At 38.2% G+C, this 19,171-nt stretch overlaps 1 protein-coding gene across 5 annotated transcripts in view; it reads left to right on the top strand.

Moving 5' to 3' along the window:
• Zmym4 (zinc finger, MYM-type 4) overlaps nucleotides 1-19,171 on the top strand; it is a 107,559-nt gene that overhangs the window by 73,346 nt on the left and 15,042 nt on the right. For all 5 annotated transcript variants that reach the window (NM_001357201.2, NM_001379530.1, NM_001114399.2 and 2 more), the window contains 8 exons: nucleotides 637-752; nucleotides 2,566-2,737; nucleotides 4,964-5,017; nucleotides 5,857-6,036; nucleotides 6,423-6,517; nucleotides 13,421-13,592; nucleotides 13,722-13,817; nucleotides 18,252-18,403. In NM_001357201.2, the coding sequence (NP_001344130.1) occupies nucleotides 637-752; nucleotides 2,566-2,737; nucleotides 4,964-5,017; nucleotides 5,857-6,036; nucleotides 6,423-6,517; nucleotides 13,421-13,592; nucleotides 13,722-13,817; nucleotides 18,252-18,403 (1,037 nt within the window). The remainder of the gene's footprint in view (nucleotides 1-636; nucleotides 753-2,565; nucleotides 2,738-4,963; nucleotides 5,018-5,856; nucleotides 6,037-6,422; nucleotides 6,518-13,420; nucleotides 13,593-13,721; nucleotides 13,818-18,251; nucleotides 18,404-19,171) is intronic.

The raw sequence follows: 19,171 nt of genomic DNA, 5'->3' as shown, positions 1-19,171 counted from the left end.
GAGAGTATGGTCTCTCACCCCCTTGACCTAAAGTTTTCTTAAAGGTTCTCCATCCATGAGCAACACCATGTTGACCACTTATAAATTAGGTTGTTTTTTTTGCTGTTTACTTGTTTGAATCCCTTGTCAAATGTATAGATTGCAAATATATTTTGCCATTCTGTAACTTTTCTCTTAGTTCCCGGATTGCTTCTGTATATAACATTTTGAATTTGGTTTAGTTTCTCTGGCCAGTTATATTTTGTTGTTTTTGTTGTTGGGGTCATACCTTTAAAATAAAACCCTTTTCTCAGAATAGTATACTGAATAATTTTTTTTATTATCTACAATACTTTAGTTATTTTGCTTGTCTTGCATTAAAATCTCTGATTCATTTTGAAGTTTTTTTTTCTTTTTCCTCCCTTTTTTTTTTTTTTTTTTTTTTTTGGTACAGGGTTTCTTTGTGTAGCCCTGTCAGTCCTGAAATCACTTTGTAGACTAGACTTGCCTCAAACCTGGAGATCCCTTTGCCTCTGCTTCCCACGTGCTGGGATTAAAGATGTATCACCACTGCTTGGCACAGATTCTCCTCTTTAAGATGGAATTATTCTACATGGTTTCTAACCCACTTTTATCTGTGTGTGCTTTTTTCATTAGACACTCCAAGTGAGCCCCAGGTTATGGTGGTACCAGTCCCTGTGCCAGTGTTTGTTCCCATACCTCTTCATCTTTACACCCAGTATACTCCTGTCCCCTTTGGGATTCCAGTTCCTGTGAGTAATCATTGAGAGATAAGATCTAATTTAGCTTGCATTTTCCTCACTTAAAATTTTACAGCTGTGTAATAAAATGTCATACTTCTTGGTAAAATATACCTGATTTTGGTTGGCTGCTGTTATATTGCCTTTGTTACTTATTTCAGAGAATGTAGACATTGTCCTTTACTCTCATACCTTATCTTCTGAAAGAGTGTTATAATGTAGCATGGTGTCTCACACCTGTAATCTCAGTACTTGAGAGGCTGAGGAAGGAGGATTTCGGCCAGTTGAAGGTCAGGTTGGGCTACATAGTGTGCTCCAGGCCAGTCTTGGCTGCATTGAGACTCTGCCTCAACATAACAAAAACAAGGGCTGGAGAGTCAGAGGACCTGGCTTTGAGTCACAGCACCCATATTTGTAACACACTCACCTATTTGTAACTCCACTTCCAGGAGATCTGTGCCTTCCTCTGACCTCTGTGGTACACAGACATACATGTAGGGAAAACATTCATATACATAAAGTAAGTCTGAAAGCAACTAAGGAAAAAAGAAAAAGTTAGTTTTGGCATCACTCAAATGGAAAAGAAAAATCAAAACTGTATATATATAATTCTGAATTCTGGGCCAGCAAGATGGCTAGCCTGATAATCTGAATTCAATCCCTAGAACCTACATAAAGGTAGAATAACTCCTTACATTGTCCTTTGATTATGGCAAATATATCTATTACATATTAACATATAATAACCACTACTAATAATAGTAATACTACTTCTACTAATAATAATGGCAAAACAAAAATTAAGAGTCCTGAACTGTAGCAAAGGTAAAAGAAGATTCCTGTCATTATATCTTACTTTCTTTAAATATATTGAGAGTTTTGAAATGAAACTGATTTTTATGTCGTAGGATTATTCTTTTTAAGGCTTTTAGAAGCACTTTGTTAAGTGTCTAGAAAAGTCCTTAGTAGTTGTTGTTTTGTATTTTTTGTTTTGTTTATAATTATTTTAGGTTTTCAGACAGTGTTACTAGGTAGCTCTGGCTGGTTGCAGATGTAACATGTACTCTATAGACCAGACTGGCTTCAAACTCCCAGAGGTCCATCTGCCTCTTCCTTCCATCTGCTGATTTTAAGGCGTGTGCTACCATGTATAACTTGCTTACTAGATTGTTTGCTTGCTTGCTTGTTTGTTTGTTTTTTGAGACTGGGTTTCTTTGTGTATCCCTGGCTGTCCTAGAACTCTTCTCTGTAGACCAGGTTGGCCTTGAACTCAGAGAGGTCCACCTGTCTCTGCTTTTCATGTGCTGGTATTAAAGATGTGTACCACCACCACCTGACTTAGATTTTTATTTTAGTCATTCTAGTCTAATAAAAATGAACTACCAAGACTCATAATTCTTATCAATGAGAATATCTTCTTCCTCCCCCATTATTTTAGTGCTTACATCATTACACAGATTTTGACAAGAAATCTATTGTATAAGAAACCTTCAGGCCGGGGAGAGTGCATACCCAGCATAGTACTTGCTGTGCAAACATCCAACTGAGTTCAGTGTCCAGCATTGATGTAAAAGCCAGGCATAGCCCCTATGCACACACCTACACTCACGGTGTTTGAAAGTCAGAGACAGGAAGATTCCTGGAACTTGCTGACCAGCCAGTCTAGCCAGTGTGCTGTATCTGTGTTCAGTGGCAGACCTTGTCTCATAAAAATAAGATAGTGAATAACTGAAGAAGATACCTGCTGTGGACCTCTGGCCACATACACACACACACACACACACACACACGAAACCTAAGAAACCTTCGGTCTTTGTTTTTTCAGATGCCTGTTCCCATGTTTATTCCATCCTCTATGGATAATGATGAGAAAGCAACTGAGGGCATTGAAGACATTAAAGAGAAACTTGCCACACATCCGTTTGAAGCAGATCTCCTTGAGATGGCAGAAATGATTGCAGAAGATGAAGAGAAGGAGAAAACTTTATCCCAGGGAGGTTCGTGCAATCTTTAAAATAATTTATTTTGAGCTCACTTACAATTCTATATCTGTATCAGAAGTAACATTAAGTTTCATATTATTTTTGTATTTTATCATTACGTTCAAACCTATGTTCCATGCACAAGAATCCTTAATATATAATCAATTGCGTACTGATGTTGGCTAAATAGAAGCATGGGTCAGAAGACCTGTTGTCTCAGTTACCTATAGAGAAGTCTGATTCTGTTAGTTTGGAATAAGGATGTTGATAATGGATGGTGTTTATTCATGTGTATTTCTCACAGTCTAGACAAAGTCCTAGTTAGTATATTGTGTGTTTTCCTGCATTTAGTCTTCATAACCAGCCTGTGAAGGGAGTATTGGTTACCTTATATTTCTCATGTTGAAATTAAATGTTAGTTTTGTACTGGTTATATAGCTAGGAAATGATAAAAGCAAAATTTGGCCCCCAAACACATAATTAAACAGAACTTTACTGATCTATATTCCAGGACGCTTTCTAACCTTGATTGTACCTTCTTAATTTGTGATTACAGGAAGAAGTAGAAGAAATATAGTTGTTGAAATGTGAAGCACAAAATTGCTTTCTTATATCATGAATGAACTAAGAATGTTCTTTGTGTTTTTTGAGCCCAATACCAATTTTTTCAGTCAGTAGTAGATTTTTAACAATTAGTGAGGTTTCAAGGGTTTTATTTGTTTTTAGAAGTAGTATCTCATGTGGCCCACACTGGCCTTGAACTGCTGATCCTTCTAATTCCCGCTCCCCCAATCATTGCTATGATTATCATCATGGACCAGCATGTCCAGCTAGCTGGTGGGGTTTGATTTTGCATAATAAGTAATAGAAAAAAATGTTCACCATTATTGCATATCAAGAAACATTGTGAACTTTGCTGTTCCGTTGCCATCATGTATGGGTCTTTTAAGATTTGTGTTGGTTTTAATTAAGTGCAAGTGTGTATTTTTGTGCCTTATGTGTTAGTTTGTGCAGCACTTAAGTCCAATGCCTGGGGAGGTCAGGAGCATCCCCTGGAAGTGGAGTTACAGGTATTTGCGAGCTACCTAGTTTGGATGCTAGGATCAATTCCTAGCCTCACATCATCTGCAAGAACATAATGTGCTCTTAACTGACCAACAGGTTTGTAGTTTGTACATAGTGTCATCTTATTATCAGTATTTCTTATGTACTTTCTCTTTAATGTATTATCTTATAGTTCTAACTCATTTGCTAATGAATGTCTTAGAATATGAGTGTTATCTCTATGCTTGACCATTTTTAACTTCTAATAGTATATTTAATTTAAACGTTGAGATAATTCATGATTTAAAAAAAACAAAAAACACCTTATTTTAAATTGGCCTTTTGTAGCTAGGTGTGGTAGTAAATACCCATTATTTTAACACTTGAGTGGGTGAGATTTATGTAGTCAGTCTGAGCTGTAATGTTTTGGTAATATAATGCCAAAAACTAGTTAGTATCCAACAGGGGATAGGGTGACTTTTCTGTCACATTACTATTTAACATTCATTGGGTTCTTCACTTACAGATGGAGAACTTTGCCTTTGTACATCATTGAGTCAGAAAAGCTTTAGAAAATAAGCTAGCTTCAAGACAAACACTTGCAATTACTATAAGTAATTTACCTACTAAAATGAAATGGTTAAGACATATGGGAAGGAGAAAAAGGACTTGGGACTAATTTTTCTTTGATTTCATGAAAAAACAAAAGCTAAGAACAAAAGCTTTTCTTAAATAAGCTGAGAAAACATCCTTTTCTATGTTGAGTTTCTGAATTTCATTTCAAATATCTCATTTATCATTGAATTTTGTTTTCATCAACTTCATGAAGCTCTGTGGGCTTCATGCTCATGTATCGATTACATCTGTTCTAAGTCTGTTGGCCTTCGGGGGCAAGTAGAAAAGGCGTATTTGAGTGGAACAGTTTGTCATTTTTGCATGGATGTGTAACAATATGAAAGGATTTCCGATGAAAAACCAACACAGCATGAAAAGTAAAGCCCTTCTTCCTGTGGCTTCTTATGATGTCCAGAAGTGTGAGCTCTGCTGGCGATGTGAATGAGCCAGCTGCTTTTATTACAGTGTTTCAATATATTGATGAAGCAGGCCTTGTGTAGAGAAGTCTGCTTACCTAGTCCCCTCTATTGAGTAGAGAAGTCATTTCATGTGAGATTTGTTTTGTTTGCTTTTTTTCTTTAGAATCTCAAACTTCTGAACAAGAACTGTTTCTAGACACCAAGATATTTGAAAAAGGTTTGTAGTTATTAATATATTTTAGTTTTTAGAAATACTATTCTCTGCTAACAATAGGAACTCAGAAGACTATCCTTGGGCTTAGTAGTTTATAATTTTACCTAGTTTGTGAGGGACATGAATTGACTGTCATGCCAATTTGTAATGCAAATAATAAATATCTCAAATATTTTAATATTTGAGATAATGCATTGTAGTGTTTACTAAGAATATGAATCTAATTCTGTGAAGCCGTTAAAGAAGTTACTTGATTCTTTGTTTCGCGCGTGTGTGTGTGTGTGTGTGTGTGTGTGTGTGTGTGTGCAATGTGTGTGTGCTTGCGTGTGTGTGCGTGTGTGTGTGCGTGCGTGTGTGTGTTACTTCCTCACAGAAGCATCTGGGTCAGAAAACTGCACAGGTAAATGTAGTTTATACATGTATGTGATCAATATATATTAAGGTTAGAAGGCATCTTTGGGTATCTTTCCTCAGGCACCATCTGCTTGAAAAAAACAAAAAGACTTTTTTTTTTCACTGGCCTGGAATTAGCCAAGTAGCCAAGTAGGCTAGTCTGGCTGTCCAGCAAGCTTCAGGAACTCACCTGTTTTAGGTGCTGGGATTACATCCTGACATCATGCCTCTCTGTTTTTCTTTTTAGAAGTAGGTTGTGGGGCTCAGTCTCAGGTCCTCTTGCTTACATAGGAAATACTCTACTGATGAAGTTCTCTCTCCAACCATAGTTACTTTACTAGTTGTGTCCTAATAATTATCTTTTAACCATATTTTGGTTTTTAGGATGTAGGAGTTCAGGAGAGTTTCTAAATATGTCAGGAGAGCATGTTTGGTTTCTTCACTTTCAGACCAAGGAAGTACATATAGTGGTGATCTTGAGTCAGAAGCAGTATCAACTCCACACAGCTGGGAAGAAGAGCTGAATCATTACGCATTAAAGTCGAATGCTGTGCAAGATGCTGATTCAGAACTGAAACCGTTTTCAAAAGGGGAAACAGAGCAGGATCTGGAGGCAGACTTCCCATCAGGTTTGTACCTCATAGACGGCTGAAGGTCGTCATAGACGGCTGAAGTCAGAAGATTGGGAGAGCTCCAAGTTTGCAGGGTTAAACGGTGTGAAGTGTTCGGGAGTCTTCTGCCTTTATAAATGTGAATATCTGTTGCAAGGTTCTTGTAAGTGGTTAATTTTATTGTTTGCAATTTTTAATGACCTTTTCAACAGTAACTATTTACGGATGGTTTCCTTGCTAACTGCCGTTTCATTCATGTGTTAAAATCCGTTGTGCATCTTAACTATATAAGCGGAGGTCTTTATCACGGAGACTGGACTGATGATTACTGATACTAGTCTTATGAGCTCTCTTAAGTCTGTGTGTTACATACCTCACACTGGGCTTTCTGCTGCTTTTTTCAGAATCTTTTGACCCACTTAATAAAGGACAGGGGATCCAGGCACGTTCTCGAACAAGACGAAGACACAGAGATGGATTCCCCCAGCCCAGACGGCGAGTAAGCGGAAGCTTAAGTTTACAGTTTGTGTTCTTTTGTTTAGCAGTATTTATTAGTTTTCTGATTAAAAGCTTTGTAGGAGCCCAAATTAAGTATTTTCATTCTTTTTTTTTTTTTTTGTTTTTTCGGGACAGGGTTTTCTCTGTATAGCCCTGGCTGTCCTGGAACTCACTCTGTAGACCAGGCTGGCCTCGAACTCAGAAATCCTCCTGCCTCTGCCTCCCAAGTGCTGGGATTAAAGGCGTGCGCCACCACGCCCGGCTCATTCATTATTTTTTAAGTGTTTTAGTTTTTAAGGTTTTTTGCTTTTGTTTCTTAGTGTGCAAAAAAGAAAACCAACAATACCATTTATTACATATTTATTTCTAATCAGGACGTTTCCTTTGGTATTTAAACTTACAGACTTTGACTTACTACTTTAACAATCTTTTTATAGCCCTGAGAGAGATCAGGGTTAAAGAGTACTTGTTGCTCTTACAGAAAACCAAGGTTTGATAACCAGCACCTACATGACAGACAGACAGCTCACAACTGCCTGCTGCTCCAGTTCCCAGAGCTTCTGGGTGTCATCTTCTGCTCTCTACAGGCATTGCATAAACATACATGCAGGCAGAATACCCATAAACATTAAAAAAAAATTGCGGGGGCACTTTTTATAATCTTTAATGGGCCCATGAGATGGTTTTAGAGGGTGAAGGTGCTTGTTCCCAAGCTTCACAGCCTGAGGACTCATAGTAAAAGAAGAGACACGTTTAGACCCTAGTATATACAGGCCGGTAGTTGTCCACCTGCATATGTGTGCATGCACATACACATAATAAAAAGTAAATAAATTCAAGGTAAATTAATAATCCAGAGACTACAGAAATGACTCAACAGATAAGAGCTCCTTTTGTTCTTGCAGAGAACCTACTACCCCAGGAGATTCAACACACTTTTCTGGATTCTAGGGACACCATCACAAACCTGAACTTAGCCACACATACATATTATTAAAAGTAATCCAAAGTTTTTAGTCCCAACACTTGGGAGGCAGAGGCAAGAGGATCTCTGAGTTTAAGGCTAACCTGGTTTGCAAATCCAGTTTCAAGACAGCCAAGGTTACACAGAGAAACCCTGTCTCAAAATAAAATAGACAAAATCTAAATTTTCTGTTTAAAGTCTAGATTTGGCTAATTTGGAAGTTCTAATAAAAAGTTAACTTTTATGTGATAAGATTACTAATTATATTCATATATGCAGTTTTTCATGTTAAAAAGGTTTTCCAAAAAATAAAGGAGGGAAGAGCCAGTGAGGTGACTCAGTGAGTTAAGGCACTTGCTGCCCAACCCAAGTACAGTCCGTCTTCCTCTCCAGTTACCAATAACCCTGAACACACACAGAGAAAATAGACTAGTTCATCCTTTTTATTGAGCCCCATTTTTTTAAAAAGATTTATTTATTTATTTTTATATGTAAGTACGCTGTAGCTGTCTTCAGACACCCCAGAAGAGGGCATCAGATCTCATTATGGATGGTCGTGAGCCACCATGTGGTTGATGGGATTTGAACTCGGGACTTTCGGAAGAGCCAGTCAGTGCTCTTAACCACCGAGCCATCTCTCCAGCCCCGAGCCCCATTTTCACATGGTATAGTTTCCCCTTCTAGAATCCTCCCCAACTCCCAACAATACAACAGAATGCACATTCACAAACAAAACAACAGAAGGAAAATTAAAATAAACAAGCAAAAGACCAAAAATAAACACAGCAAAAATTTTAAAATGTCTACAAAAACACTATTGAGTCTGTTTTATGCTGGCCAAATGCCTGAGCATACAGCCTGTCCTGAAGTGTGGTTGACACCGAGGGAGACTCCAATGGAGAAAACTGATTTTTTTCTTTGCCAATGGGTTTCAATTGCAGAATACCTTCTTAATTAGTGATGGGACGCTGGGTATACTTCTCCATCTCAGGGCTGGGACCCCCATCTGCCTTGAACCTATACAGGTATTGTGGAGGGTGTTATAGTCTGTGAGCTCATGCTAGTCCTCCTGTGTCTGCAAGACCGTGCTTCCTTATCATCCATCACTTGTGCCTCTTAAGTGTAAAAAAATAACCTTTTAAAGATAGCCTTAAACCGGGCGGTGGTGGCGCACGCCTTTAATCCCAGCACTCGGGAGGCAGAGGCAGGCGGATTTCTGAGTTCGAGGCCAGCCTAGTCTACAAAGTGAGTTCCAGGACAGCCAGGGCTACACAGAGAAACCCTGTCTCGAACAAAACAAAACAAAACAAAACAAAATAGCCTTAAATTTTTAGAATTGAGTTTTAGTTGTATTTAAGCTCATAAGTGCTCACCATGAGCCATTGACTTGCATGAGCATTTCTTAGTCTTTTGTAATCAGCCTTATCTCCAGATGTTGACAGCAGCCAGTCTGTTATATCAGTTGATGGAAAATGGTACTGTTTTTCCTTTACTGAAATTGCAGGTAAGTAGTATCATACAGTATTGTCTTCCTAGTTTAGCTTTTCTGACAGCAGAGGCCTTTGAGGTTCATCCATCCTCTTGGTTTCTGAGCAGCATGCAGTGTAAAAACAGACAAAATTTCGTCACTGCCTAAGAAGTAATGCAAATTTTGGACTATCTAGACAGTCGTTAGGATTGCTCTAGTGTAAATTTTCACATGAACATATGCTTTCATTTTTCTTGAGGAATAATATTTAGAAATAAAATTACTAGGTTTTATGCTAAGTATATATTTAACATTATAAAAGCTACCACACTGTTTGCATGTTCTGTTTTACATTCCCACAAGCAGTGTAATGTAGTCCATAAGCACCATGATTTTTGCTAACACTAGCCTGTCTAGTAGATTGTGCGATTGTTTGTTTTGCTCCTGGTGATAAAAGGTTAGTGAACATGTTTTTATAGGCATCTTTGAGAGCCATGTTTGGCAGGATATCTTAGTCTTTGAGCACATCCTTTATGGAATGCATGGTGACTGGGGGGTGGTTGTTAGTGACTGGTACTCTTTTGTTTTTTTGTATTTGTTGGTTTTGTTTGTGTGTTGTTTAAAAATGGGATATTATTTTATTGTGTCTTTTGTTGGGAGGTTGCCCTGGAAATCAACAGTATTTCTGCTTCTGCTTTCTAAAAGTTGACATTACTTGTGTAATCTCAATGATAAACCAGTATATTTTTTAATATGGGAATAATTTCTTTATTCATTCAGGAATTTTCTCATGTGACTCATTCCTTCATTCCTTCATTGATTTTAGTGCAGAGTTTGAAGTTGAACCCAAGGCTCATACATTTAAAAAAAAAAATTTACTTATTTATATGAGTACACTATCACTGTCTTCAGACTCACCAGAAGAGGGCGTGAGCTCTCATTACAGATATCTGTGAGCCACCATGTGGTTGCTGGGAATTGAATGCAGGATCTCTGGAAGAGCAGGCAGTGCTCCTAACTGCTAAGCCATCTCTCCAGCCCCAAAATACCTCATTTTAATTTTGAGAAATTCTGCTTTTCTAGTTTTGATTCTTTGATAATTCATGCTTTAAAATATTCTTTCCAAAAGTCATTACCTCACAAGTGGTGTCTAAAGTAATCTCTTATGTTTTATTTTACAAATATTATGGCTTTATCTTTGATTTTTCTGGTCTATTTTGACTTAAATTTTCTGCATGAGTTCAAGTGAATGTCAAGGCTGAATTCTTCCCACATGGCCATCCAGTTGCTGTGGAATCACATATAGATAACATTGGTTTTACCTCATCAAACTCCAGCGTCACTTCTCTTTAAAAGAATGCTAATCATATAAGTCCAGTTTTGAAGTCTCCATTCTGTTATATTGAGTCTTTTTAAAAAATATTTTTATACCATTAGCATGTTTCTTTTTTTAAAAAGATTTTTATTTTTTAAAATTATTTTTGTCTATGTCTATGCATTTGTGTGCAATTTTCTGAGGAAGCTAGAAATATTAGATCTCTCTGGAGCTGGCGTTACATGTGACTGTGAGCTCGGTGGTATAGGTCTTTGCAGAGCACTACTTGCTCTTAACCACTGAGCTATCTCTCTAGCCTCTAATACCAGTTTTAAAAATTGTAGCTTTACAGTTGAGTCTCAGAGTTATCCTAGATCCATATAAATCATAGAATTGACATCTTTAGTAATTGTGCTATTTAGTCTATTAAGGTACTATCTCCCCAGTTTATTTACTTACTTTGTGTGCCAGTATGTAATATATACCTGGGTGACCTGCAACGTGATATTTATTGTCCCTTGTAGGCTTTCTTCTGATTTTTCTTCAAATTTTGACCCTGGTTAGATAATGGACTTTATTGGGTGAACTTTCGTATCTAGTGATAAAGTATCTGGTTTTTGTTGTTGGTTTGTTTTATAGTCTATATAAACTGGTGAAATACATTGATTTTTCTTTAAATGACTTACTTTTTCCTAATGTATATTTTTTTATATAATGCTGGATTAAGTTTGACAAATGGTTTGTTAGGGTTTTAAATTCTTTATTGTCTCTGCCTCCTCAAATGTTGGGACATGTGCCACCACACCTTGCCTTGTGAGAAGGTTTTAAATTATAAACCTGATGGTGTCTTTGGATATAGGTTATCTGATCTTTTCTTTTTTCTTTTCTTTTCTTTTTGTTTTGTTTTGTTTTTCGAGACAGGGTTTCTCTGTATAGCCCTAGCTGTCCTGGAACTCACTTTGTAGACCAGGCTGGCCTCGAACTCAGAGGCAGACCATGCCTGCCTCTGCCTCCCAAGTGCTGGGATTAAAGGCATGCTTCTGATCTTTTCTATGATAAGATTTTTAACTTTGTATCTTTTAACAATGTATATATACATGCATCCCTTGACGTTGAACTCAGGGATGCACACGAAGCAAGTGCTTTATCACTTGAGCTATACACCTAGCCCTTTTAATTGTCTTTGTTTTGAGAAAGATTGTCAATTAGTTGCCCAGGCCGCCATTAAATTCTCGCTGTCGAATAACCAAACTTTTATTTGAGATTCTTCTGAGTCATGTACTAGTCATGTACATCACTGTATTGAGACTTTTTTCTATAACTTACCAAATTATTGATATAAGTGTTCTATATAAATTTGTTTTTAATTTATGTTATTTTATTATATGTGTTGATATTTGTACTGCATGTGTGCTTGGTACTCAGAAATTCCAGAAAAGGGCATTGGGTTCTTTGAAACTGATGTTACAGGTGGTTGTGATTTGCGGTGTAGGTACTGGCAATTGCAGCTGTGTCCTTTGGAAGAGCAGCCAGTGCTTTTAACTGCTGAGCCATTAATCCAGTTACCAGGATTCTATTTAGATTTTAAGCATCAATTCACAAATTAGAATCAGCAATGATGTCATAAATGATGTTCCTTTTTATCTCTACAGTGACAGTGTTCTTGGTATTTTAAATTCTTAATTTTTTTCTTAGTTATTTTAGCTGAAGAATTATCATTATTAAAATTACATATTTTAAAAGGGCCAACTTCTATTTTATCTGTGTTTTTTTTTTACCACATTGTTTTATCCCATTTTTATTTCCTTGTTTAATGTTTTTGTTAGTATAAATTAATTATATATAACGGTGGATTTCATCACAATATTTTCATATAAGCACGTGGTGTATTTAGATGACATTCACGCATGCACATGCACGCGCACACACACACACACACACACACACACACACACAGACAACATCCAGTAACCTTTCTGGTCCTCATCCCAATAGTTCTCTTCCTCTTTTCAGCTAACTTCTCTCTTTTCATATCTTTTCTGTTTGTTTTCTTAGTGACCTGATGAGTTTCATTAGAATTGCCTACAGGAGCAGCCTTTCCTCACTCACAGATTGTTAACAACACTTAGACTTATGATGTGGTGTGGGCCTACCTCAGCTCCTTTCTCTTCATCTTACTCCTTTGCTTTTGGCCTTTTGGAGACAGAGTAACACTGTGTAGCCATGGCTGACTTCACCTGGCTAAGTAGATCAGGATGGCTTCAAAATTGCAGGAATTTACCTGCCTCTTCCTTTCCAGTGCTGAGGTTACAGGCATGCGCCATGGCCAGTCTCTAGCATTTTAAGATGTTTAGATTGTGGATCTCACTTTGGCTTTTAATTTTAGTTCCCGTCCTCTCATCCTCTCCCTCCCTCCTCCCCTCCCTCCCTCCTTTTCTACTTTACTGGAGCTAGTACCCTGAGTTGCACTCATGCTAGGCACATGTTCTGCCTGAGTTGCACGACAGAGCTCTTTCACTTTTTCAAAAGTTTGTCAGTACTTTGAACGTCTGCATCTGTGTTATATCCTCACAGGGTTTTATGATTTTCACTTAAAATTATAACATCTAATTATAGCTGTAATTTCTTCCTTGATCTATACATTATTTATAGGTATGCTATTTATGATTTGGGAAGATTTTTCTTGACAGTCTTCCAGTATTGGCTTTAAGTCTGTTTCTTGTGTGAATGATTTATGGAGGCCTGTTTTATAGCTTGGAATATAACCTATTCAAGTGAACTGATAACAGAACACATGACAATGATTATATCTCAGTTTCTTAAATGTTGGTAGGAACTGTAGCAATTTCTTTTCATATAAATTAGATTAAATGCTTTCTTGGAGTTCTGAGAAAGGGTCCTCTATCATCTGGACTTTGTGTGGAACTAAGAATGACCTTGTACTTCCTCACCGTCCTACCTCCACTTCCCAAACACTGGGACAGGTGTGCAGCGCTACACCTAAAAAACCATTTCAGCCCTGAATTCTGAATCTTTATGATATGAAAGTAAATTTTATTTTTACTCAATAGGATTATTTTCTTTTCATCTCTGAGAACTTAGACTTTTAAAATTGCAAAGTAAGTTTAATAGGTTGAATTTTTTGGAATTCTCACAGGGGAGGAAGAAGTCTGTGGTACCTGTGGAACCCAGAAGTCTTATTCAAGGAGCCTTGCAAGGGTGCTCAGTGTCTGGAATGACACTGAAGTATATGTATGGGGTAAATGCCTGGAAGAACTGGGTTCAGTGGAAAAATGCCAAGGATGAACAAGGAGATCTGAAGTGCGGGGGTAAGTAGACATTGTATTTTGATGTGTGGATCTAAGAATTAGAAATAAAGTCATAAATATATTCAAAGATGATTAGAGCTTGGTTTTATACAGTCCCACTTGATTACTGTTATTTACCTGTCTCGTTAGGAGGTGAACTTGCCTCTGCTAGTCCGTGTTCTGACTCCTTAGGAAGTGCTCAAGACCATGCCCTCTCTCAAGAATCCTCAGAGCAAGGCTGTAAAGGTAAAAGTTGCTAATATCTCTCTGCTGTAAGTTACGTATAGTATTGGAGTTTAAATTTTTAATGTGTGTGAATATTTTGCCTATATGTGTATATGTGGAATATGTGCATGCCTGGTGCATGCAGAAGCCAGAAGAGGGCATTGGATCCCCTAGAAATGGAGCTACAGGCAGTTATAAACCGTCATGTGGGTGCTGAGACGAAAACCTGGGTCCTCTGGCAGAGCAATCAGTGCTCTTAACCACTGAGCCATCTCTCCAGCCCCTAGTAATATTGTTGATTTAAGTTTGTAAACTGACCAGATGTGGCTAGGTTTGCTAGTCTTGGCACTGCAAAGAAAAGAGAATTAAGAGTTCAGGGTGATTTTTAGCTGCACAATGAGGTCAAGGCTCCCAGAAAGAGGAAGGGTGCTGAATTGAGTTTTAAAATGTAAGATTTAGAGTCTTAAGAGTAATTAATTTCATATCCTCAGTTGTAAAGATGTTACTGTGTTTACAACTGATACCGAGTTTATACAGCATGTATAATTAATTTTCTTTTTAAGCACATAAATAATTCAAAATAATCTAATGTGTATGTATAATAAACTATATTAAACTGTAAGGCTTTTATGATATTTTGGATTTTAAAAAAAAATCAAGAAAAGACTTGCTGCTCCTGTATAAATATTCCCCGCCATTGAGATCCCTATGGCTTTACAAAAATTTTAAGACATATTTTATGTGTATTTGTGTTTTGCCTGCATTTACATATATGTATAACACAGATGCCTGGTGGCTGAAGAGGTCAGAAGAGAAGGTCAGATTCCCCTGGAACTAGAGTTACAGATGCTGTGAGTTACCATGTAGGTGCTGGAAAAGCAAACCCAGGCCCTCTGCAAGAGCAACCGTTCATTGCTCTTATCTTCCTTTTTTTTTTTTAAGATTTTATTATATATATATATGATGAGCATACTGTAGCTGTCTTCAGACGCACCAGAAGAGGGCATCAGATCCCATTACAGGTTGCTGTGAGCCACCATGTGGTTGCTAGGATTTGAACTCAGGACCTCTGGAAGAACAGTCAGTGCTCTTAACCTCTGAGCCATCTCTCCAGTCCCCGCTCTTATCTTCTGAATCATTTCTCTAGCCTCAAGATCCATAATGCCTTTTAATGTTTGTTTCATTTTAGTATCTAGCCAGAGTCAAATAATTCAAATATAGCACTCATGTACTATGACACCTTTTTTTAGACTTCCATAAGTTTCCACTTTTTGTTGATTTGATTTACTGATCTAGACTGTTTTTGTGTTTTGTTTTTATTACTTTGTGTTTTATACCAGTAGAGTCAGAATGGATGAAGTGAGGTTGGTTTGTTTGTTTTTTAATAAAAGAGAGTTTAATTTGGCGCTTGCCATTTTAGAGGGTTAGAGTCCATGAGCATCCCAGCAGACAATATGGAGGCAGGCAGGCATGAGTATTTAGAAAGCCTGTCCCCAGTTACATACCTTGTCCAACAAGGCTGCACCCTCTAATGCTTCCCAACTAGTACCACCAAATAGGGACCAAGCATTCAAATACATAACTTGTAAGGACCATTCTCATTCAAACTACCATATTCCACTTCCTGACCTCTATAGGCTTGTAGCCATATCATAATGCAAAATGCATTCAGTCCAACTTGAAAAGTCTTCATGGTCTTTCAGTCTCAACATTGTTTGAAAGTCTCTTGTGAGACTCAAGACAATATATCAGTTGTAACCTGTAAAATCAAAGCAAATATGTACTTCTAATGTACATTGATACAGAATATTTATTAATGTTTGAAAGGAAGGAATAGGGGCATACTGAGGAAATACTGGACCAAAGCAAGACCAAAACCCAGCACAGCAAACTTTAAATCCTATAGTTCTATGTCTGATGTCAAATGGTTTAGATGGCTCCACCCTTCCAGTTTTGTTGACTACGACACACTTCTCTCTCCTGGGCTGACTTCATTTCCTATCTGTAGCTCTCTAATGGCTCCGGCATCTTGAACATCTGGGGACCTGTCCAGTGCAATCTTGACTTTCCTTTCATAGCTTTACAAAATGGCCTCTCTGGTCCTCCAGTAAGGGACTCCCCCTGCCTCACACCTGACCTAAGTGTCTCTCCTTAGCAGCAGAGGAAGATTGATGTCACAACCTTCACTACTGTATTCTTTATGACTCCAAAGCCAGGGCCACATGAACAACACTGCCAAGTCCTGCTGTTTGCTTGGGATTCGGCTTGACCCCCTTGAATCAAATTTGCATAAGCTTTCATTTGTTGCTGTTTGTTTATATTTTTTGGTTTGGGCTTGAGATTTCCAACTATATATTTTCTCTTACAAGTGGGTGATTATCAGGTTTTGACTTTTATTGCTAGTAGTCTGTTTGCTGGCCTTGGAGTTCACCAGTTCTGATCAGAGCAGGCGGTTGGTACTCTGTTCTGTGATGACTCACAGTCTCTAAATCAAGTGTTAACCTTTGTTCTCCACAGGGTCTGTAAATGCTTTCCTATTGGGAAGTCGTGCCTGTAACCATTTCCCTGTTGTGTAGCTTTCTTCATTGAGAGAACAAAGAGAGCCAGGTGCAATATATCTGTAATTCCTGTATTTTCAGCTGTTTAGAGGCAAAGGAATTAAGATTATTTGAGTTTATAAGTTCAGTACTAGCCTTGACAACTTAGACTCAAACTTAAAAACAAAATGTGGGTGGAAAATGGTAGGAGTGAAAGTGGAGTGGTGGCTGGGCAGTGGGGGCGCACACCTTTAATCACAGCACTTGGGAAGCAGAGAGAGGCAGGCGGATCTCTGAGTTTAACAACAGCCTGGTCTACAGAAAGTTGTAGAGCAGCCAGGGATACATAGAGAAACCCCTATCTCAAAAAAAAAAAAAAAAAAAAAGAGACATAGAGGGGGCGGGTGAATGAACACACACACAGACTAGTAATATTGTTTTAGATTACCAAGTCTTCAGATTGGTAGGCACAGGAGCTAGCTGTTCAGTCATTTCTACTTGTCATTTTTCCACAAAATCTGTAGAATGTGCTATTCACCAGATATCCAGATACGCCGAGTACAGGGACGGTCCCAGGATCCTCCCTTACCTTGTGCAGAGCCAACATAGAAGAATCGCAGGCATATCTTTGGGAAGTGTAAGCCTGTTGGCATGCATGAAAGCAGTGATGGGGGTTCATACTGCATAGCACAGATGAGTGTGTTCCAGTGGGAGCTGTACACACGGGGTAACTCTCCTGCTGGAAATAGAGATTTTCATTTCTTCCCAGTCTTAGTGTAACACATGAAACTCGTGCTTGGCCTGAATTTGTCCATATTTTCTTCCCTTCCCCCAATTTCTTTGAACCAGTTCATTTAATGACCTAGCAACAGCAGTACTGCATTCTAACATTTCTAAGAGCATGATGGTATTCTGTGTTATTTGAAATAATCTTATACTAAGTTCTGAGAAAGAGAAAGTTATGCAGCACTTCCTCAGTGGATCTTCCCAGTGCCTTTAATACAGCAATAGGTCCAGGAGTTCTGGTCTTAGTACAAACCCCGTCCCAGTTTTCTCCAATTCCCATATAGAACTGGATTTCCTATATATGAAGCTGGCCTCAAGGGGGGGGGGTGAGGAGAGACAGAGAGAGAGACAGAGACAGGCAGGCAGAGGCAGAGGAGAGAGAGAAATCTAATAGGGAAGGGTTCAGTTAAAAGAGTCTGAAGGAAGCAACACAGGGCTATACCACAAAGAATGAAGATTTAAAAGGCAGGCAGGTAAAGAATACCAATTTGAAGATGCAAAAGATCTCCAGAGAACATTCAATAACAATTTTCATGGCCTAGGACTGTGCTGCAGCAGGGAGAACATTTGCTCAGTATGTCAGTCTCTGTCTGACTCTTTCTCTCTGGGTCTCTGTCTGTCTCTGCCTCTCTTCACTCTCTCTCTCTCTTCACTATGTAGCCCTGGCTGTCCAGAATTTGCTGTGTACACAAGTCTGGACTCTAACTCAAAAGAGATCTGCCTGCTTCTTCCTCTCATGCTGGAATTAAAAGCACACACCATTGCACCCAACTTCTTTTGTTTACTTTCATAGAGTCCTAGTTAAACAAGACTTGTGCCATACATAGTACCTGTTATACCATATGCAGTAAACCATCTTTATTTGTCTACTGGTAAAACAGGATCTGTTCTTTGATTGGTTTTTTTAATTCGGCACAAGGTTTTTCTTTGTAGCCCAGGCTAGCCTAGACCTCAGAATCCTCCTGCTTCAGCATCTTGAGAACACAGGTTACAGGTGTGCTTTCCTATTTACAGTGTCTTTGTGACCCAATACAGTGTTGGGCACACTAGTGCTTGTGTTGATTCAGTAAATAGTAGTTATACACTGTTTTTTAAAGTTAATGTTTCAGATGTGTTTTCTCCCTTTCCACAGCCCGCTCTGTGAAACTGAAGGAAGATATTCTGTCCTGCACTTTTTCTGAGTTGAGTTTGGGCTTATGCCAGTTTATCCAAGAGGTGCGGAGACCAAATGGTGAAAAGTATGACCCAGACAGTATCTTATACCTGTGCCTTGGAATTCAGCAGGTACCAATTTCAATAACTTACACATTTGATTGGTTTCATCATCTGAGATAATTAATGAATTAAATTGAAAATGAATGTATATTGTCATTTAGTTTTGTTATAAACTTTTTTTATTTTGGGTGAACTGCTCCAATTTAAAGTCTGAACATATAGCCCTTCCTAAATGAAACTGAGAATGTTGGTAGAATAAGAGACATGGGGGTCATGTATTTTACAGGTAAACAAACAAAAAAACGTGTCAATAGCCGGGCAGTGGTGGCACACGCCTTTAATCCCAGCACTTGGGAGGCAGAGGCAGGTGGATTCTGAGTTCAAGACCAGCCTGGTCTACAAAGTGAGCTCCAGGACACCCAGGGCTACACAGAGAAACCTTGTCTCGAAAAACCAAACCAACCAACCAAACAAACAAAAAACGTGTAAATAGTCTACCTAGATACGACTGACCGTCTGCATGAATAAATGCTTTATTTGCAATTTTGAAGTACAAAATAAAATAATAGATATGTGAATACTTAACATTTGCAACAATCAATTGTTCATAAGAGTGCTACAAGAGTTTCAGCAGCTAGAGGCAATGCATGCTTTCTACAGCAATTTGAGCATAGGATTTAGGAGTGTTTTCTCCTCTTTTTCCTAATTTTTATTTAGAAATTTTTTATTCAGTATCTCTTCAACATTTGTTTATGGCTAGGAAAGGTTTGGTTCATGCTCCTATAATTCTTTTATTAGAGATGCTGAGTCAGTAGGATTACAAGTTTGGGAGCAATT

This window comes from Mus musculus, chromosome 4 (assembly GCF_000001635.26).
Source record: "Mus musculus strain C57BL/6J chromosome 4, GRCm38.p6 C57BL/6J".
Taxonomy (NCBI): domain Eukaryota; kingdom Metazoa; phylum Chordata; class Mammalia; order Rodentia; family Muridae; genus Mus; species Mus musculus.
Note: the sequence above shows the minus strand (reverse complement) of the source record. Positions and strands in the feature narration are given on the sequence as shown.